Source organism: Thamnophis sirtalis, unplaced genomic scaffold, assembly GCF_051295495.1.
Source record: "Thamnophis sirtalis isolate CommonGarterSnake01/CBP01778 unplaced genomic scaffold, rThaSir2_p1.2 scaffold_11, whole genome shotgun sequence".
NCBI lineage: Eukaryota > Metazoa > Chordata > Lepidosauria > Squamata > Natricidae > Thamnophis > Thamnophis sirtalis.
This window is the reverse complement of record NW_028261391.1, coordinates 33178913-33201674: the sequence shown is the minus strand read 5'-3', so window position 1 is coordinate 33201674 and position 22762 is coordinate 33178913. Positions and strand designations below refer to the sequence as shown.

General features: G+C 33.8%; 1 protein-coding gene across 4 annotated transcripts in view; it reads right to left on the bottom strand.

The window, feature by feature from the left end:
- Positions 1-22762, bottom strand: part of EPHA4 (EPH receptor A4) — a 160939-nt gene that overhangs the window by 21180 nt on the left and 116997 nt on the right. Inside the window, exons 9-15 of one of the 4 annotated variants that reach the window (XM_087725490.1) lie at positions 14592-14650; positions 13519-13632; positions 12704-12889; positions 7984-8045; positions 6968-7177; positions 6549-6581; positions 1065-1214 (exon numbers count right to left, since the gene is read on the bottom strand). In XM_087725490.1, coding sequence (XP_087581616.1) covers positions 1065-1214; positions 6549-6581; positions 6968-7177; positions 7984-8045; positions 12704-12889; positions 13519-13632; positions 14592-14650 — 814 coding nt within the window. The remainder of the gene's footprint in view (positions 1-1064; positions 1215-6548; positions 6582-6967; positions 7178-7983; positions 8046-12703; positions 12890-13518; positions 13633-14591; positions 14651-22762) is intronic. The other 3 variants (XM_087725491.1, XM_087725492.1, XM_087725493.1) reach the window with 3 other exon arrangements.

The following is a 22762-nucleotide window of genomic DNA, read 5'->3' as shown; positions in this document are numbered from 1 at the left end:
CACAAATAAAAATGGAAATGAATTAGGCTCATAGTCTTTTGATTGTCTTGATCCAATCCAAGTTCAATCTTTACAGGCAATTATTCTGATATGGATAGCCTTTCATGGCATGAGTCCAGGTTTCTTGAGAGAATTTCTCATCCCACTGGAATTGGCCATCTCACTGTGCTGGCAGAGGAATCAGCCCACTTATTCTGGTGGTTGGGGTCCAGAAGAAAAGCCTCATTGCTGTTGCACCTGTCTTATGGAACATCTCCCCCCCTCCCAGTATAAGATTGGCTTCCTGGTCTTCGACAGGACCCTAAAGAACTGGTTCTGTTAGCTAGCTCAGGGCTCCAATGGTGGAACATTGCAGTAGGATAGAGTGGAGATGGTTGATCAATTAACAACAGATCCCACCCGCAACCCTATCCTGACCCTGCCCTCCCCATCTTTAATTGCACCAAAGCATTGGCCTTGATTTAACTTAACGTTTTTAGAATATTTATATTAATCTTTCATGATTGTAAGTTGCCCAGAGCTACCTTGTGTTAAGATGGATAGCCAATAAATTTTATAAATAAATAAATAAACGTAGAGCAACTATCTGATCAAATATATCCCATCAAAATTGTATTTATCCCAACACAAAATATGCTCCATTACCTTCAACTATAGAGTGGTAAAAAATAAATAAATAAGAGTATTGTTTCTGAGATAAGAAGATTGTCCTATGGGCCACTTAAACTAAGAAAGGAAAATGTCCAAGTGATGTAGACTGTTATCAACATCTCAACAGTTCCTAGTCTCTTGCATGAGTTGTAACACCTTTTCCCTCCATTTAGATTCATTTAAATCCAATGCAACCCTATCTTTCTAACTTTTTATAAACTGCTAAAACCTGGTGTTTGTCTCGCCCCCCCCCCCATCTCTCTCTCTTATATCAGGGAGGTGGATAGCCTTGAAAATAAAATATCACATTACACTGAATAAAATGATTGTGCTATAGTATCACTTATGTTCAATTCCAACATCATGGCAATTTATCACAAAAAGTAGTTCCCATTATGGTGACAGACACTTACATCTTGATTGGACATATCCCAATAAGGCCTCTCTCCATATGACATCACTTCCCACATGACAATTCCATAGCTCCAGACATCACTAGCCGATGTAAATTTACGATAGGCAATTGCTTCTGGGGCAGTCCATCTGATAGGAATCTTACCACCCTACAAGTAAATCAACAGAAGCATTTATACAACTGCAAATACTTAAGGTTTGTTTATTCATTGATATAGGCTTACAATTATATATAGTTACTTATATAAAGAAATAGTACATTAATGAAAAGATAACAGAACAATCTGTCTCCCCACCACAACTCCCCCCAAAGACATACTTTTTCTATCAGCAAAATAAATTTGGAAGCAAGCAGACTTAAGCATGAAAAGTTCAACCGCTTCATCAGAAAGAAAAGAAAGTTTTCTCATCTTTGTGCTTACCTCAAATGGTATATAAAGTAGGAGGTAAGTATATATGTGAGGAAGATATAATAAAGGTAGCTGTCAACTTATGATCACAATTGAGCCCAAAATGTTTGTTACTAAATGAGACATTTGTTAAGTGAATTTTTCCCTATTTTATGACTCTTCTTGCCCCAGTTGTTAAGTGAATCACTGCAGTGGTTAAGTTAGTGACATGGTTGTTAAGTGAATCTGGCTTCCTCACTTTGCCTGTCAGATGGTCACAAAAGATAAGCACATGATCCCAGGACATTACAACCCTCATAAATGTGAGTCAGTTACCAGATTTCTGAATTTTGATAATGTGATCATGGGGATACTGCAATGATTGTAGGTGACAAGTCACTTTTTTAAGTGATGTCATAACTTCAAATGATGAACTGTTGTAAGTTGAGGACTACCTGTAAACATTTCAGTGGTTGGAGTGGGTTTTCAGGGTCCTGCTAAAGAAAGGGAAGCCTAAGAGCTTATTTTGCCCTTTTATTTATGATCAGGCCTTGCAGATTATTAGGCATACATTTCCTATTTAAATGACACAAAACTGTTTGCTCCTTGTAAGAAAAATGCTGATTGAGTTTATGTTTTCTGAATTTTATAGAATTCTGCTTTTATACTGACCATTTTATGATTTTGCATCCCTGGTGTTATGCATTACATTGCAATAAAATTTGAGCTTTTGTTTTATTGTTTGTTATTAGTATTGGTATTATATTGCACTGTGTATATGTATTGTATATGTCTGTGTGTGGGTGTGTACACAAACAAAAATATATTGATTTCTCTGCTTCGAGCTATATTAATGCACTGTGAGGTCCAGGCTCTCTGAACCTGAGTTGTTTTCTTTCAGACATTTCATTACGAAACTAGGTAATATCATCAGAGCTAGAGTGCTAGTTGTCACCTAGTTTGGTAATGAAAAGGCTGCAATAAAAGCTCAGAGAGGATCAAGGATCAGTTCAATCCTGAGCAACACATATTCTTATTCTATCAGTACATTGATTTGCTAAACTCACAAAATATGGTTTTATAAGATTAGCATTTCGTTCCTATCATTTAGGTGGTTGCTAGCAGGAGCTCTGCTACTGTAATCTTTCTTGTGTGCTGTTCCTGCCAGGCTTGTTTTACATGAACCCGACTGAGAGATACATTTATCAAGCAACTCGGTGGCCTATTCACAGTCAACAAATCAGTTCAGGAATACCACTTTGGAATGCTTCAGAACATGTACATATGCTGTTCTAAAACTGAATAAAACATGTTGCTATTACAATCCTAATGCACGCCTTCTTATTACCAAATGTGGCAAAAATAATGGCTGAAAACAGTACCATTCTTATTATTTGCTTTAGCTTCTAGATTAAAATGACAATAACTAAATAACATAAATTTTATTTACTTAAAAAAAAGAGAGACTCACTCTTCCTTTTTTAACCCTCATCTTGTACAATACAACACATGTATTTTTATGATACATAGTGGCATGTTTTATAATATTTTTATTAAAGTTTACAAATGCAAAAATGAAAAAAAATATTACTGCAAACTAAGAACATAAAAAATAAAATAAAATTAAAAAAGATTTATTTAAAAATGATTTCTTTTTTCTCCAAATAAGTACAAAACCTTCAGGAATTTATGACATTTTCTGATATTTTAATAAAATATTTGTACTTTCAATAACTCATATATATCAATGGATAAATTACACAATTTCATCATTCACTCTGAATCAGCAAAAGTCCATTAAGAGCTATAGGAATAACATATATGCATGTAGGTATGTATGTACACACACACACACACACAGATGTCTTATAATTATTTTCAAAATCTTCCTATATATTTTTGTAAAAGTTTAAACAATTCACAGGAAACATTCTTTCACGTTCATATGGCTTCTGTTTTTAACTTTTCGAAATCAACTAGTCACTTTTTTGCTTTTTATTCAAAAATAAATTTAAAAATAAATTTCTTTTTATTTTTATTTTTATTTGGAAAAAAATTGTATTTAAACAATGATAAAATGAAATCCAGCTGTATAATGAAAATTGGCCTTCTGAAGATTCTTAACATCCAAAAACTAATTAACAAGCAACATGCTAAGATGTTTAAGAGAAGACGTGTATGAACCTAGTATCAATTTAAAGGCATTGAACCATGGTTTAAGTGAGAGTCGTTCCCCCAGCTCCCAGATCTCTAAAACAGTCTTACAGTCTCTTAATGGGAATCCTCTGCCTGGAGCATTGTGAACAATTCAACTCTTTCCTTATCTATAGAGGAATTCTGAGAAGCCAGTGAATTCATTGGATTCCTTTTCTGAGCTGACTCTGCCATTATTTCCCCATGTAAGTTTGATTTTTATGAATAACATATTGTTGTACTATGACCACTGTTATCAAAACCAAACCCAGTTTGTTTTATCTAACTTGTTTATAAATCCTGGGATGATTTCCATGATGCTTTATATTACTTGTCCCTTTAAATAATAAGAAACTACGGCTATATAGGGCTGTTATAATCAACACATGAAAAACTGGGATAATGGCCCAAAGCCAATTAAACCGAAGTCTATATTTATCACAGAGCACGATACAATTGGCAAAGAAACTCAGGTCACTATCTAATTTTAATCACAAACTCAAGGATTAAGCTGTACGTTAAAATGATGCGGGAAGTAAAATACAATGGTATTTCCTGTGCCTGCCACACAAGCAGATTAGGAGAAAACCATTGAAACACTACAAGAACTGAGGGTGAGGTCCCGGCTTAGCTTCTATCCTAAAAAAGTGATGGAAAACATGATTACAATAGATTTACTGTATTTAAAGAAATTGGGAAAAAAGGCTTTGTTTTCAGGGACGTGAAATGCTGCCTTACCAACCTTTAACATTACTTACAATTTAAGAACATATAAACACAAGAAGACGTTTACTGGATCAGGTCAAGAGCATATCTAGTCCAGTAATCTGTCAAGCACATCAGACAGGTGAATTGTGTATAAAGGGGTTAATTCTCTTTCACTGGTGCTCCTTAACAACCTGTTTTTTTTAATCTATAGCAGTGAGGACAAAGAGGCCCCCCCTTTATTCTCTAAGAATGTGTTGAGTCTCTTTTAAAATAATCAAAATTGGTGACCATATTATATGATATTACAATTTTAACTATTTGTTGCATTGGCTCTAATTTTCTTTTCCTTTAGTTAATAAATGAGATGGGAAAACCTGCTCTCTATATTTCCAAGCCATGTATGATTTTATAAATACATTTATGTATGATTTTATAAATGCATTTATGTATGATTTTATAATGCATTTATGTATGATTTTATAAATCTATAAAAATTAGACAGCCAGTTTGATTTAATGCATAAGGCACCAAGCTAGAAACCAGGTGACTGTGGATTCTAGTCCCGCCTTAGTCATGAAAATCAACTGGGTGACTTTGGGCCAATCACTGACCCTCAGAATAGCCCTGTCCATTCCACAGGTTTGGCTGCAGAGGAGAAAGGAATATTAGGTTCATTGGCTAGCTTGAACTATGTATAAAAATAATTAAAAAGAATATAAATTTTTAAAAATCTATCCAGAACACTTTTGGAACATAGAAAACTTTTCATATTATGCTGTTATATAGTACTACTTTAATTACTATAACTAGTCACCATACCATTTCCTCTAGCCCACAGGCAGGTATTCTGCCTCCGTCCTTCTTTCTCCTCTTTTGGTAAATGTGCAGATGTTTACAAAAAGCATACAATTAAAGCAACCAATCCCTTTTATTTTTAGGAAATATTCACAGGGTCTTTGTGGGTCTAGAATAATCCTTTAAAGTAAGAGTGATACTCCGCTTTATTGAATTTCTCATGATATTCTTCTTTTTTAGTTCTAAGTTTTCTGGGAACATCCATATATCTATGGCTGAAAGCAAGACATTAAACTGTCACATGCTCTTTTTTTGTTTAATTTACTTAAAATACATGTTCTTGTGCCTGGATTATATCTGTGTCTATGTGGCATTTCATTTTTAGTATCACCTGCACCAACTCCTAGAATTGAAAACATTCAATGACTGGTGATTGGAATACAGTCTTGCACTTTAGTGTTGGCAGCTGCTCATTGAAATGATGAGAAAGACACAAGCACATGAGCTGATTTCTTGCACTCATGGTATTTGATACTTTGGATGGTAGCCAAGTTATAGCTTTCTTTTTCATTTATTATGGTAATAAAAAATACTTTTTATCCCTACAACCCATATGGTTAGTTTGGCTTGTATCAGTGGCATTTAAAAAAAAAACCATAACAATTTAAAATTAATTGTGGTTAGTCAACTATGGAACTTATCCAAACTGTCCTGAATGGTGATATCAAAACAAGACAATGTACTGTGATGCAAATTATATACATATTTTTGCCATTCCATTGGAAGGGAAAACACTTCACTATATTTGCATTGCTGAATTGCAAGGAAAGCTTTTCAATCATTTCCTCCTGACCTTCTGTTTGAACACAGCTCTCTAGAAATCTGTCTTGGCTCAAAACCTCTCTGCCCTTGTTAGTGGGAAATTACAGGGCTGGACAGCATTAAAATACTCAGAAGGCAGATTGCAATTTTCTCTCCCCTCCCCAGTCTTTTTAATGAACTGCATGTTCATTATAGGGGAAGTCTGAAAATTAAACAGCACAAACTAGATTTTTCTAACAATCTCTGTACTTGGGAAAACAGATGGAGAACTGGCATTTAAAAGCCAAAACATCTAACAAAATTATACTTCTTCATGATAAACCTTGCACCACCTTTTATCCTAATGCGTATAAGCTTCAAGGATGTTTATGATCACCAGGATACTGCTGTATAAGCTGTGATTTTTGCCTCATTAGACTTTTTATGCAGTCAACAAAAACTCATGAAGCCACTAAATGAGTATTATTCCACCAGTTGTAAACATACTCACGCTCATGAAAATGTCACTGATCTCCATAAATAAGCAAACAGCACATGAAAACAGAAGTTTATTTTTTTCTTTGCTTATTTACTTACTATAGTTTGAATGCTGCTCAGCTCCAAATGGCTCTGTGGGCCAATTATATCAAGCAACACAACAATAAAATCATTAAAATAGAATAATAATCAAAATAACATCAATCACTTCTTAATCATAGAAGATAATAATTAAAACAATATAAACTACCCAAACCTATTTAACAGAAGCAGGTCATCCCCATTGTCTCTCAATGCTTTCATTAAAGCTGTATTTTCTTCAAGCTCCCAATAAGTAGGGATATTATATAAATATGGACCAGGAAAGGAGATTTATAGGTGTCTTTTTAATAAATTTCTTTAGATAATATTACATATTTTGCAAGTATATATCTAATATCTTTATTGAGTTGGACGACATATACAATAGATAGACAGAGTCAGACAGATAGAGATGGACAGACAGATTTTTGACTTACCCTAGTCGTGTAGGCTGCTTCAGGATCATCTTCTAGAACCCGGGACATACCAAAATCAGAAACTTTACAGACCAAGTTGCTGTTAACTAGTATGTTTCGAGCAGCTAGATCTCTATGAACATAGCTCATGTCAGACAAATACTTCATTCCAGAACCAATTCCTCTGAGCATTCCTACCAACTGGATTACAGTAAATCTGCCATCGTTCTTCTGAAGGGAAGGAATAAGGAAGATAAATAAAAGAACATATTTTTGATCAATTATAAGTTGTCTTTACAACTTTTGGGAGTCTCCCTCAACCCACCATCATAATTATATTTTGAAAGTGAATAAAGAAGGGTCTTTATGAAGTTGCACTAATGTCTGTACTGACAAAGTAAATTCAAGCAGGCATTAGATAACAATTGGTGCTGTCTGATCCTTTCCCTAAGTTACTTGTAGGAAATCCTAAATATATAATACTAAACATGCTGACTTTGTTGATAACTCACTTAAAAAGTGAGGTAATAGGGGTGAACAATTTCTAAAAATCCAGCAGCAAGTATTCAAACTTTACTAGTGAGAAAAGTAATATATTCTATACTTGAGGATTGTAATTTTCTTTGGGACCAAGACCTCCTGTTGCTCAGTTCTCAAGGGATGAGGCATCGTTTAAAAACTCTCGTACTGTACTACATTACTTTCTTTCTTGCCATTGAGCCCTATAATTAACTGGCAAAATATAATCCTGTGCTTTTTGCACTAGCTTCCTGGGATATGTGGAATGTTCCTATTTTAATTAACCAACAACAACGTGAGACTTTTAATAAGCATTTTAATCAAACCTGCTTCTGAGTAAACATGGATTATTTAGAGCTTATTTTATGGTTCACTTACCCTCCCAGCAATAGAAATAGGGAAAAATGCCCTAGTAAGCATCTCCAAACATAATTCTATTTCATCTTGAAACCCCAATAGATAAAAAAAGATATTAAAGTGTTTCTCTCTTTAGATTTTATTACATGCCAAGTACCTACCCTGAGAAAGGCATCCAAAGAACCATTCTCCATGTACTCAGTTATAATCATGACGGGTTTACCTAGAAGTTTGAGATTAAAAAACAAAGTTCATAGATGCACACAATTGGGTCAAGGGATAAGGCTTTTTTTAAAAAAACAAAAACACCCTATTTTTAAAAAAATACCAAATAACTTCCAATCTATAGAATGAGCCAGAAAACAAATAATGTAAAAGTGTTAGTGAGTTTCAGCCAGAAAATTAGCACTTAAGATAACTCACTGACAAGGTCTTTAACTACAGTACACATCATAATCTCCAGAGAGTATAAGAATCCATAATTGCTCACTAAAGAGAAATGGAGATGCAGTAATAGACCAAATAGGCCTATTTGCACTTGGAGTAACGTAAAGATAATTGCATCATTTGCTAGACAATTTGTATGTCTGTAGGCATTTGGCTGAAAAAAAATCAAAGTTATGGTTTGAAAGATATAGCCTGTCAGCTGTAAGCAAAGATCCAGGTGTGGCATTCAAGAATAATTTTCTTTGTCTTGATTTAATTTATGATTTATATTTAATGTTTTAATCTTGCTTTATTCATTTGTTTTGAAAAGACATGGCCCAAATATTCATCGAACTCTACTCCAGAAAAGCCTAATTTTAATACAAAGCTGAAAACTAACCTTGGATTGTCCATAAGTGATGGCATGCTAACCATTATGTTTTGAATCCATTATTATCTAATGGCGACCATTGGTGTATTTATTCATAGACTATTTAAACACTATTTAATTCTTAATGTATCTTTTATGCATATTAATTTTTTTTAGAATCATTCGAGGATCCAATTTTGTAACCCTATTTTTTTTTAATAGAAGGCCCATGCTTCATTGTATATAGACTTTCTGCAGTTAAGTGCATTGTCCTGTGAGAGACACAAGTAACGTTTCCTTTTTAAGACTAAATTTGATTTTAATATATCATGAATAGATCACAAAATGGGATATAATTCAGAGAAAGGAAGGAAGGAAGGAAGGAAGGAAAGAAGGAAGGAAGGAAGGAAAGAAATAAGAATCTGCTGAAACATTTGTCTGAGAAAATTAGATCCTGGAAAATATTTTCATACTGAAAAACTGCTATAATTATTTTTAGATTAGCATCTATTTCACCCAGTATGTTATCTCAGCATGTTGTAATTCTGGTATAGTTTCTCTTTATAAATATTTTTATTAGAAAACAATATACTATAGAACATTAATAAGCTGAAGCTTTTTTATCATTTTCATTTTTAGTGAGGGACGCCTGCCTTAATGCCAGTTTCTTTGACATGGGAACATTCACAGCCCTTCACATGATTTCAACCATTGCCAAAACATTCTATCTCCTGGTCTTGTTCAAAATTTGTTTATAAGAAACATTTTTCTATGAATTACAAATCAGGCATCTATGACCCTCTACTATCTTATTTGCACAAGCAATGACTCCTTTTTCACCCCAAATACAGAAATCAAAGGCAGGCACATCACATTAGTATGAATTTAGACATTCTGACTAGGAATTCAATTATTTAAAGACAAAGGCTAAGCAAAGTCATTTGTCTTTATGTGTGAACATTCACCTCTCCTCACATTCATCATTTAAAATTGAATCTACTTAGTGCCAGTCTGTGTATATCCGTGACACAGGCTCTTTGCAACATGTCTAAAGTCACCTAACAAATATATTTAAAGGAATTTTAATTTCTTCAATTAAAAGACATTTTATAAACTTAAAGAACTATCATAATTTTTCAGATGAATATATTAATTAATGGCTCTATTATACTAAAACAGAGAATAGCTAATACAAGAATAAGGCTGGAGACAAATAGGGCATGGAAATATTGTCTAATTTTGTTGAACTTTAATTTCTGCTTCAACATATGATATAACCTGGAAATGGGTGATCTAAAGGAACCCACATTCCTGGTTCAAATTGGTTTCTACTCTGGACAGTAATTAACTGTCTAATGCAAAATGTGATATACATTATAGAGATTAACAATATTCTGAAATTTCAGGGCAAGTATGCTCAAAATAGCTGTCATAGGAGTTTTATATATTTACAAAATAGCTACCACATTGGTCACAGCTAATCACATATTTTTTTTCCAAAAGGCAAATATTTCAGTGAAACCTCTGTGAATCTTCCTTCTTCATTAACAAATATCAAAAAGTGACAAAAAACATAGTAGACATCAAAGCTAAGATAAGGAACATAGTGGGTATCAAAGGAGGAATTTGAAAGCTCATTTGTTTCTGATAGTATTTTGTTACCTGCTGTATTAAACATGATGATAATCTACTAGACATAGATAACCATATAAGATTGTTGTAGAATGTCATCATTTATCCATAGACTAGAGAAATGGAGCTTGATTTGCAAGCTTTTGGTAAATATGAAACACTAGGTATAGCCAGAAGTTCTGATGCCATTTTGCTTTATAGGTAGAAGGTGGGAAAGGGACAGAATGATGTTAAATTCAATACAAATGTTACTGTTGATTTCTACTATAAACTAGGAAAATTGTTCATTTGCAGAATGCTACTAAAATTCAATAGCATGTTTCTTGGAGTCAACTCCCAGTCCAAAAAAACAAGTTTGAAATTTAAATTTAAAATTTCAATGGTGCATCTTTACTACCTTGCTGCCTCTCCTATCATTTTATTCCCACAAACATCAGACAGTCCAACAATCTACATTATGTTATAATTTCAGGATTCATTAATGCACTATATGTCAACCAACTCCTAATAATTTTACAAAGAAAATTGATAAGGGTCTGTTTACTAAAATCTGGATATGTTTATGAAGGCTCACGCTCTAGGAAATCAGTCTTCAAAATTCACTTGTTTTGGCCTACAACCTTCTGTTGGGAATTTTAAATCATTTTAATGCAGTGACAAGTACATTATGCAAATACTATCTAGTCATTTATAACTGTTACAGCTGTAACAGCTTGGAGGTTAAAAGCCTCAGTGGGGTTTCAGTATAAAGATTCCCCTGTTGATTGTCTGGTTTATTAAGGTGATATAAAAATCACTATACCAAACATGCTGTGGACCAAGCAGAAATGTCTTCTTCAATGAAAAATACCTCTAAAATCATATAAATTGTTTGTGTCTTAATTGAAAATACTGTAGAAACTACAAATCTTTCTTACAAACACCAGGAATTTGCTACAAAGAAGTATCAGAACGTATTCAAAATTCTGAAACTGTAAGCGATCTATCACTATGTTTTAAGTACATTTGAAATGTTTGAAGTAGGTAGACTTTATAAAGAAGAATCAGCAAGATAGAAAGTAAAAACACTGATTTCAAAGACATTATCTTCAAAAATGTACTTACATACGTTGCTTAGAATCAGAAACTAAAAAGGGGGCATTTTGGTCATGTAATTCCTGCTACAGTCTAATTTAAGAAAATTTCCAAAATTATAATTTTGGAGACTGTCTAATACTAAGTGTTGGAAGAACTTGAGAGTTTTGATCTCTTTCTCTTTCTCATTATGGTTTATAGAATTATATTGATTTGCTGATGGTAACTTTCTGCCTTTAAAACGTATCAGAAGGAGAAGAGAAGTTGATTCCATTGGCTGAATAGGAAATCATAGGTTAAATTCAGAGTTTTCCTTGGTAACAACAAGGAAACAACAACAAAATGTATTCTTGAAGTTGCAAGCACATTTTTAATTGTTTTCCTTCCACTGATAATATGCCATGCAATTTATTTCTAACTAATCACCTGACTCTCAAGATTGGGTTTTGAGTGGATAAGATACTTAGAATAACTACATTGTTTGTATTTCTCTGGTTTCATTCAGTTATGATCTTCACAACAATACTTTTATTTATTTATTTTTAGCTAAGGCAAGCTTCACAGATGCATTTTAATTCTGGCCTGAAAATTAGGACAGTAGGTTTGTACCTCATTCTTCCTGAGACCAGACTTCATTGATATGCTGAATAGTAACTGCCTTAAAAGCAAGAAACCAAGTGTTGTATAATATGGGAGAAAATGCATAAATGAAAGAAATCAGCAAATGCATACATAATATGTCTCATGTTAAGGGCAAAGATGGTTTTGTTTTGAAAAACTTCCTGTCTTCACAGCTGAGTCCAAAATCTTTTTTAAAGTTTTCAACATTGCACTGTGCTTCAAATTTTATTAAACACACACAAACACACACACACACACACACACACACATACACACACACACACACACAGACATACAGAGAGAGAAAGAGAAGGAGAGAGAAAGAGATTATTTTCCTTCCTTCCTCAATACTACCACATTATGAGGAATATCACTGCCTCATAATTTTTAAAAATAATGGGGGGCTTTTTTAACTGTTCACAATTTCTAAATCAAACAATTCTTCTACCATTTTCATACTGTTCTTTTAAAAGTTGTGGCATTATGTTCCTTGTTAAATTATGCATAAGTTCTTCAAGATAAGGTATCAGCTGCAATGATAAAACCATTTACTGCTGACAACAAGATTAATGACTAGTCCTGTACTGATTTCCTACTATTAGCACTCAGTGGATCTATTCCATCTGTCATTTTACAGAAAGAAATGGGAGGGGGAAGAGGAGGAACCTCTGCACTGATTTTATTTTATAGCAACTTTCAGTTTGCCCTGCTAAATTCATGGCCTCAGACACATTAGTGACAGATCACCGCCAACATACATTTAGTGACTACTCCTTCCAAGTGGATGATGTTGGGATGATCAAATTGTCCCATTATGCTGGCCTCACTCAAAAAGTCCCTTCTTTGTTTGTCTGTGTAGCCAGCTTTCAGAGTTTTAATAGCCACACAGATCTCCCTCTTCCCTGGAACCTTGAGACGGCCACTGCAAACTTCACCAAATTCACCTGCAGGGGGAAAAAAGCACAATCAAAAGGAATCTGCTGGTACACATACATTAACGCAATTAAGACCTAACTACATTCCTTCCATTACACTCAGAGAAGCTTTTGTCTGACTTAGGCTGCATGCAATCCCAAAGTCCCTTTGCAACTTTCAACTGTGCATTTCCTGTAGATTACATTTACCATCATTTAAAAACTTTCTCCTTCTCTGCCCCCAAAATTAAGCACAATCTGTGGGCACACAAAGATTGTGCATCTTCATTCAAATGAGGATTATATATAGTTTGGTTTATGGTATGCAAACTTCACTTGGATTAATTTTATTATTTGCTCTTTTTGTTTATTTGAAAAAAATACTATAGAAGTTATATAGAAGTTATATTCAATAACTTGTAAAAACAGAAATATAATAGACTTGTTCCAGTCATCTAAATTAATGTGTTGAAACTTAAAAACTGGGTCTCCTCAGAGACACTGTAAACTATTTTATTCAAATGTTTTTGAAAATTGTCTGAAGACTGACAATATAAAGATGGAACAGAATGTTTAAATTAAACAAATTAAACAATTCAACACCCCAGTAAGTCTTCGACCATTATACATTCAGTGATAGCATATTGTCTTAAGCTTACCGACACCTATGACTTTTTCAATTTTTATACATGAGGCATCAATTTCTTTGGCAAATTCCCGCACAGCTTGGTTGGGATCCTCATAGGTAAAGGGATCTACATAGGTTCTGACACCTAGAATGCAAATACGGTTTTCTGAAAACTTAAGAATTATATACAAGAAATATCAAGAATTATATACAAGATAGATAGGGAAGGAAAATTGCTGCATGTCCACAGAGGATTATAAAAACTAAAGAAAATAATATACTCAAAAAGCCTCATGAATACATTACACAGATGGATGGAATATATTAAAGTCAGATCCTCTAACAAAGACTATACATTAGTGGGAGATGGGAAGATTTTTTCTTGAGTTCCAACAATATGTTTAACTTTTCAGTAGCTTACATCAAGAACAACAATGAGCATGCTCATCCTTAAATTTTCTATTGATTTCTCTGTCCATGTAGAAAGAACTCCAATGGGATTTAAAGAAAGGAACAATTCTTATTAGTTCTACATCTTAGAAACCTTTTCATCTATTAATCATTAAAAATAATATCTATAAAAAAAATTGCAATAGCATGGAAAAGAGAACAGGTTAATACTTTCTATGTTCAAATACTACGCTAAATCATATTTGCTTAACTATATTTTGACAATCTTAAATGGCCTGAATTAATCCAACTCGTTATGCCATAAATCATGATATACATTTTTTAATAGCTTGGGCCATACAATATGTTAACAAACAAACCACATTACATATGAAGGATGTAACATGTAATTCCAGATTGTATATGCCAAGCCTCAGAAGGTTTTTTTTCCAAATGAAATACTTTACTTTAAGTATCATCTGAATACTATGTAACAGGATTCAGCTTTTATTGGAATTTGTATGCATATAAATTTTCTGCAGCAATTTTGAGGTTACCCATAATAGAAATACAAATTCACAATTTGAATAAAAAAAGCTCCAAGTAAAGAAAAATAGCAATAGAACTTGCAAAAAAAAATGATTTTTTTTGCTCTATATAGACTAGCTTTAAAAATGCATGCAAAAGAAGAAAATCAAGGGCTGCAAATTTTACCTTGATTTAAATGTTTCTCTTCATCTGCTTCTTGCTTAGCTTTACTGTATTTGCTCCTTCTGTAGAAATGGGGGGGAAAGCATTAGAGATTAAAATAATTATCTGATTAATTATCATGCAGAGAGATTTCAGAATTCCTGGGTTATTTTACAGTATATGCCAAAATTTATTCTGTTAATTATTACAGGTTTGGGATAATTTAAGGCCTACCTGAACTATACATTACTATATAATTTGCATTGTACTATTATTATCTGCATCTATAGATACATACAATCAATGGATACTTGGAGAAAATGTTTTGCACCAGGACTTTGCTACAAAACAATATACTTCTATGATCAGACTCATTTGTTTTGATATCTGCTAATCAAAGAGTACGGTGGTACACACATCTGTGAGTTACATTTGTTGCCAGATGGCTTATAAATATTATTCAAGGTGCTGATTATCACATATAAAATCCTTTGTGGCAAAGTGCCTAGTTACTTTAAAACTGCTTATCTCCATATTCTACACATTCAGCAAGCTACGGCAGACTGAAAGCAATTCAGGTCCTCTCAATTAAACAATGTCAAGTGTGCCTGTTGCAACATTGTCCCTCAGTAATAGTACTGTTCCATAAGATGTTGGAAAACTGCTAACTCTCCCACACCATGAGGTAGGATGGTGGTGACCCTTCTAATATTTGGTTTTGCTTGGCATACTTTTTAAGACAAATGAGCGGCGTGGTGGCCTGGTGGTGAAGATCCTCGCCTTCCACTTGGAAGGTTGAGAGTTCAATCCTAGGTAGCGGCAGATGTTTCCTAGGGTGCAAAGAAAAAATATCTGCTGCAAACTCTGCATGGTGTCAGGAAGGGCATCCGGACAGTAAATGCTCAGTTCCATCCAGTCACCCCCAACTCTACCCTGAATTAAGGATTATAAGGTCATAAAAGGAAGGATGTTTTTTTCCTTTATAGGACAAAACTTTGTTCTTTTACTTTATTATTCTGGTTTTAACTATGTAATGTATCCAGAGTCACTGGGGGAGGCGGGGTTTCCTAGCATTTAAAAAAAAACACTTGTGAATAAATGTAGGGAAAGGCTGGAGTTAATTATTATAGCCATCAGATTTTCAAATAAAATAGCTGGTTGTTGGCTGGTATTTGGGCAGTGTTTCAATGGCAACTACTAACATGTACTTGATTAAGCTGTTTATACTTTGCATAATGAAGCCTCAAGACTACTCATAACTTCAGTGAAGATTAAACAAGCAAAAGCAGCAAAGACATAGAAATGTAACACAATGTTTAAGGAAGGGATTTTCACACAAATAACCATGTGACCCTAACATAGATCTCCATAAATTCTTAGGGTCTCAGGATTCAGTTCAGGGAATGTTCTTTAAATACAAGTCTCATTAGATATAATTCAAAACATTCTTATTCTGACATCATGGTGTTTAGTCTTTTTCTTCTTTTTGCTCTTATGGGAGCTATTAATATTTCCTAGCATCATGGCATCCATAGTTATCTTCAGGAATAGTTTGGAATATACCGAATAGACAACAATGAAAGTATCAATCACTTGTAGCCAATTATGATATTCTTTCAAAAATGTTAAGCCAGCTAGTCAAGCCATAAAACATTGGAATGACAGGCCTTGCAATCTTTACACATTTCAAAGATATCAAAATAGCTAAAGTTGATTACACTATTTTAATTATGACTAAACAGATATTTTCAAATAAAATACTAAAAAGATGCCACAGGAAGACACAAAGTAATACCAAATTTGATGTCTCTAAAAGTGTCATGAACAAAATTCAATCTGCATGCAAACTATGCTCCTGAGGCTGTGGAGTCCTGCATCATAACCATGGCAAATTTTCACAAGTCCATGACAGTTTAAACATTATATCAACATTTCAATCAGAATCTTGACACAAACACATAGATTTCTGTTCAAATATGGGAGAGAAAAGTTTACCGTGCAAACATATATAGGTTTGTTATGTACTTAATCATAGTAAACAAGCTGCTGACTTTAATATATTCTTATCATGCCCTATAATGATTGGAATAAACATTTTTATATATTTATGAATGATACATTGTTCAGAGGAAATAAACCTAATAAATATTTTATCTTCAATTAACAAGAGCATCTAAAAAACCCAAACTCTAAAGAAGGGGCAAGTGAAAGAGGGCAGGGACTTCTTTTAGTCTGTTAATTATACCCTATTAAGGTCTAACAGAGGCTTCCCAACCCACTCGTTACTTAAGTTCTATCTTTATCACCTGTTGAGCTTTTACCCAGAATTGGAGACTACTGGGGCTTTTTGTTTTGAAAAGATACTCCTTTCTTTCTTCCTCCCTTTTGCTTGTTTAATCATCAGGAGGGTCTGGAAAATGCTCAGGATGCCTGAGGAATGCTGGACACAAACTGACATTTGTAGACAGCTTACCTGAATGACAGCAAAGGAGGTTTTTGTCATATTCAGTTCAATAATTACAGGGATTTGGGTGACAGTGGTTAAATGGAAGGCGGGGTTCAGGAAGGGAATACAAGCGCTGTGAAAAAAACCCTAGGGGTCAGAGATGCAGGCAAGTCTACAGGTGGGATTTAGAGATAAAGAAAAGGTGGGTCTTAAAGCTGGCGGGCACAATGCAGCACATGACAAAAAGTAAGTGCCAAGGGTATTAGCAGGTATTATAAAGAAGCAGCATGCAATCTACATTCTTCTTTCCTAGTCAATGCATTAGTTTGCAATGTCAGCATTCACAGAGTAAAGTAGAAACACAAAGACCAACAAAAAGCTTAAAGAAGCTTGGATACTCTGTTGAATTAGAAGAGTGTGACCATACAAGTTTCCCCAAATTATCAGTACAAGGCAATGGAACTCTTAAGTTACTGAATTCCAAATTATTTGATTTAGTGATTATAATAAACAGCAATACATCACTTAATAAGATGAAATAAAACACATCAAACTATTCATTTTCCTTTTTTAAAGAATAACCAATGAAAACCTCTTACTGAACAATTTTCCATTTCTTTTCTTTTAACCAACTACCTTTTATTTACTAACTGAAAATTTTATATCCTGCCCATTCAAGGGCAATATAATACTGATATAAGCCTTAGAATATAGTATAAACATATAATAAAAAACCCAAACATATTACAAACCAAAAAATAGTGCAAACAAAAAACTTTTTATCTAAATAAAATGAAATACAGAAGACAATCAATAGAATTGATTCTGAGATTAACGAAACGTAAGTAAAATGCATGGTTTAAAATAGCTTTGTTTAATGGAAACTGTTGAGATCTATTGTTTCTATTGAATTGCCATACATCATATCCTTTGACAGGCAGTTAGTTCATTTTTCCTGCATAATATGTGACATTAGCACTGGTATCATGTCAGTAATGCAAAGCTTTACTGAAGAAATCGAACCTTGTAAGAATGGGTACCTTTACATAAAACCACAACATCTCTGCTCGATCAGATCAATGATGCATTTGAGAAAGCTAAATAAACAGAGGAGGTGATAGCCCTCTGTGGATTCCCAGCTGCTGGAATTTAAAGCATGATATCCAGTATTCAGGCAATATACGTATTTAGGTAAACAGGCATTAATAGTTTTAATCCTATAATAGCTAAATTTAAGGTCAGCACAATTTATTGTAGAAATAAATTTTATAAGTACAATAACTTCAGTGTGAATCTGTCTATTATGCACAACTTTTCAAATAGAAGTCCAGAATGTGCAAATATGAAGTAGGTCAACATTAAGTAATCAGCATCAGCATCACTAAGCTGTTGGTATAACACAATAAGTATAATATAATTATAAACTAGTTCATATATAAAGTAACGAAGAAGTAAGCTATTTATAAACTCTGAATACTTCATGTTTCAAAAGAGTTGACTTCCAGGTAATTTCTTCCTCCTGCAGATTATCAACACTTTCAAAGATGGTATCACTGACAACCTATCAGGTGATGAACTCCATATGGCTAGCACATATAGAACCATATGGATCAAATCAAGTATCTATTTGATTCAGTATTTTGGGTCAAAAGTTGTCTACTGATCTCTTTGGGAAGCCATGAGTAGCACAAAAGTGTATCAACACATTTCAGTTCCTGGCACTGACAGACAAGTTGTATTTGATAACTATCAAGATCAATACTCATAAGTTCAGTTAAAAATGTTTTCTCCTAGTGTGTGTGTGTGTGTGCGTGCATGTGCATGTGCGCGTGCACGCCTATAAGTGCATGCATGCACTGTAAGCAATTTAGCTTACAAGTACATTTATATTAAAGAAAAAAGAGAGGGTAATGTATTAAATCTAGCTTCAGGAAATAATTGTTTTTGCTTCAACACAGAATGTGAAAATCTTACATAGAAACTCTTTTATCTTTAATAGTTTTTAACAGTGCTCTGCACAACTTTAAACATCTGTTACATACCATGATATTTGTGTTTCAATTTCAGAGCAACACACTTCAATTCAATGGCTATTTGCATACTTTTATAATAAACTCACAAGCAGTGGGGCCAAGCATCCAAGCTTTTTATAAACCACTTATTTGTTTTTGTCAAATAAGACACAATCATATACATATCAAATCAGTTATCTGGTTTCAGTTTTATACTGATATCAAAGAGAATCAATAGGAGGCCAAGGGGCTGACATTTCATTTTCTAAGAAGTGATCCGGTGAAGTCCAATTACTAGAGTATGTTTATCTGACTTCAGAGGTGGTAATTTAAATAAAATAAAAATGAGGAAGTGGGATAGGAATTATCTTAGAGAAACTCAACAGGAACAATTCTCTAAGGTGCTGACTTGTAATTAGAAATCCAAAGCATCTAAGTATCAATCCTGTCTTAAATAATAAGGCAATCAATAAAAGCAGGGGGGAATTCAAGTCACCAGGCTCAGCAACACTATTTTCTGTTGGAATAGCTTTTAATAAAGCTATCTCTCTCTGCTGCATTTTCATAAATTATTTTTCTCTTATCAGCATGGAAGCTGGGGAAACAGCTAAACACCTACTGAAATCTATTAGAGTGATGGCTAGTTCTCAGTTTTTATAACTGCATGGATTATATAACTGCTTTTGTTTTTTTCAGAAAAATAAAAAATAAAAAGGAAGCATATAAGAATACATTAGAAAGTATAAGATTTTATTTACATAATCCTGGATTATATCATCCAGTTTAGATTCTCATTTTCAATTGAATTTATGAGTAGACTAGAAGCAGATCATGACACTAAAAAGGTTTTTTTTAGTATCTTAGTGTTCCCAAAGAAAATATTCAGAAATAAAGCTTCAATCACAGAGCATATGGACCAGGAAATGCTATGTTAACTAGCATTGGATATTGACCTTTCTCAATACAGTATGAATAATATAGCCCTCTGTTTTATTTACTGACTTTATTTACTGTTTACTGGAGCAACATTCCATCACCCCAAGAAAAGAGATAACCAGTGCCAAGCATTAAAACTTAAAATTTGCCATCTTGAGCCAGGGTACTTTTATGGTCATTAGAATTGTAATACAATCTTAGAACTCTTTCAGTAGCATGGAGCCAAACATATTCATTCAATCTAGGAAAGTATTATATATGCATACCCTATTACTATTATTATTTTGAAGGATGGGAGGAAGCGATGGATTTATCAATCCTTTTCATTGAAATGAAACAGGACGTCTGTTGGAATTAATATCCTCTAATGAACAATGGAACATATGGGGCAGTGGAACATGCTGCTATTACTTCTGCAGTATAGCATAGTAATTTTTAGGGGTATGCAAAATGTTTTGAATTTGAACCATTTTGAATTTGAAACAATTCATCTTGACTTCAAAATGTCCTGCTTCAAAGAGAAACAGCTGTTTCAAGTGTGAAATAGGCTGTTTCTGTTAGAAGTTGTTCTGAATTTGAAACAGAATGTTTTACTTCTGGAACAGAGATGTTTTCTTCTTGAAACATTTCCACAATGGTTCAGAGCAGCCTATTCTGCATTGGAAAATAGTAGTTTTGCACTTGTATCAGTGGGTGTTTCCAATTTAAACCAGAATGAATTTCAAGCCCTATGCACACCTCCAATTTTTTCTACAGTTTATGCATCATATATCACAGTTCTAAAACCTCATTTTTTTTCTCTCTCTGTTCAGTGGACTACTGGGAAAAGGACAGGAAAATCTTGGCAGAAGTAGAATAGCTTCGTAAGCACTTTTAAAATGAGGGCAAGAGCCACATAAAATTCAGTAATAGGCTGTCCAACCTTGTTTTAATCCTATCAAAATTTGTATTTGATATCCATACATTAAATAAGATAACATCAGCAGATTAGCAATATACTGTGAATTATTTGAAGTATCTTTACATTTTATTTGATTGTTTAATATTTATCGTTAATTCTTGCATAGATTCTTACAAACCACTAAATTATTTCTATTCAGCCATGGAATGGGAAGAAAAAATAAAAATAAAATCTGGTAATTTGAGAAATCACTTTTGGTATAATCTGAATAAAGTGATATATATATAGTAGATCACCTAAATGATTCATTCCAATTCTTTGGTGCTAAAAGAATAAATGGTACACGTTTCTTTATTAATATATCATACTATATTATTACTATACAGTACTCATCTTCATTTGGGAAGACAAGTACAGAAAATAAAAAAATGTAATAAAATATATTCCCAGCATTCATCTATAAAATATTTAATTTTAAAAAATAGATCTGGAAATGAAGAAAAGCATGGGAATTATAATCAGTCATTGTTTGCCCCATTGTTTACAATTTTAAAAATTGTGAGAGATTCCCTGACTTTAGCAATTGTTCAATAGTGTTTAAAGAATGAGCGTGGGTTTTTTTTTCCTTTTAGTATCAAGACTTTATTTTCTTGGAACTAAGATGAATGGGTTAAATGCTAGCAATGGAGACTCTAAAGCAGTGATGGCAAATCTTTTCAGCACCGAGTACCCAAACCGGAACGTGGGTGCACCGGACTGCCGAAAACCCAAAGATCAGCTGGCTGGCATGCACCTGCCTGGTTTTTGGCCATTTTGGGGGCCATTTTCAGGCCATTTGGGGGGCATTTTTCAGACCATTTTGGTGTGAAAAACGGTCCAAAAACAGCCTGAAAGGGGCTTGACAAACAGGGTAATTTTGGGCCATTTTTCAGGCTATTTGGGGCCATTTTCAGGGCCAAAAATGGCTCAAAAAACAGCTCAGAAACTGCCCAGAAAAATGGCCCCAAAATAAACTGTTTTTGTGTGTTTTTTGGCCATTTTTAGGCCATTTTCTGGTGCTCCTGTGCCCCCAAAGACCAGTTGGAGATGGTGCCCATGCCCACGGAGAGGGATCTGCATGCCATCTCTGGTCCGCATGCCATAGGTTCATCTCATTGCTCTAAAGCAACAGAAGCAAAATGTGAGAGAGATCACTTTTTGTATACATCAAACCTTTTTTCTAAAAGAAACATAGAAAATTGACTGCAGAAAAAGATCTGGTGGTTCATCAAGTCTTCCCTTTGAGTTTTTTGTGGTTTTTAATTTTTATGTTTGCTTTCAATTTTTATTTTTTTATTTATTAATTAATCTTTGTTAAACCTTCTACCTGTCTTCTTACTGCTTCCCTATCTCATTCTCTCACTTCCCTCCAGCCAGATTGCTTGGTAAGAAACAGATAAATCTTTCCAGAGATCTTCTTCCACTTTCCTCATCATTCCATTAACTTCCTTCTGTGCCCTTTCTTTTAATTGAATTCCCCACTTAGAGAAGAATTGCCTTCAACTTCCACTGTGTAATCCTGTTCTTTCCATATCTTCTTTCTCTGTCCCTCCAAATTTTCCACAATTAGTTGAAACTGAACCAAGAGAATGATGAGGTCTTTCTTGCCTCCAGAAGTTGTGAATGCTCCAACAGAGGAAGTTTTTAAGAAGATGTTGGATAACTATTGGTCTAAAATGCTATAAGGTTTCTTGTCTATGCAGGGGGTTGGACTAGAAGCTCTCCATGGTCCCTTCCAACTCTGTTATTCTATTCTATTATTGCAAAAGAAAAAGAACTTATTGTCTGACAGCCCTAAACCCTTTTCACTTACAGATGGTAGTAAGTTCCAAATATGCTATGAACATTTCAAAGAAATAAT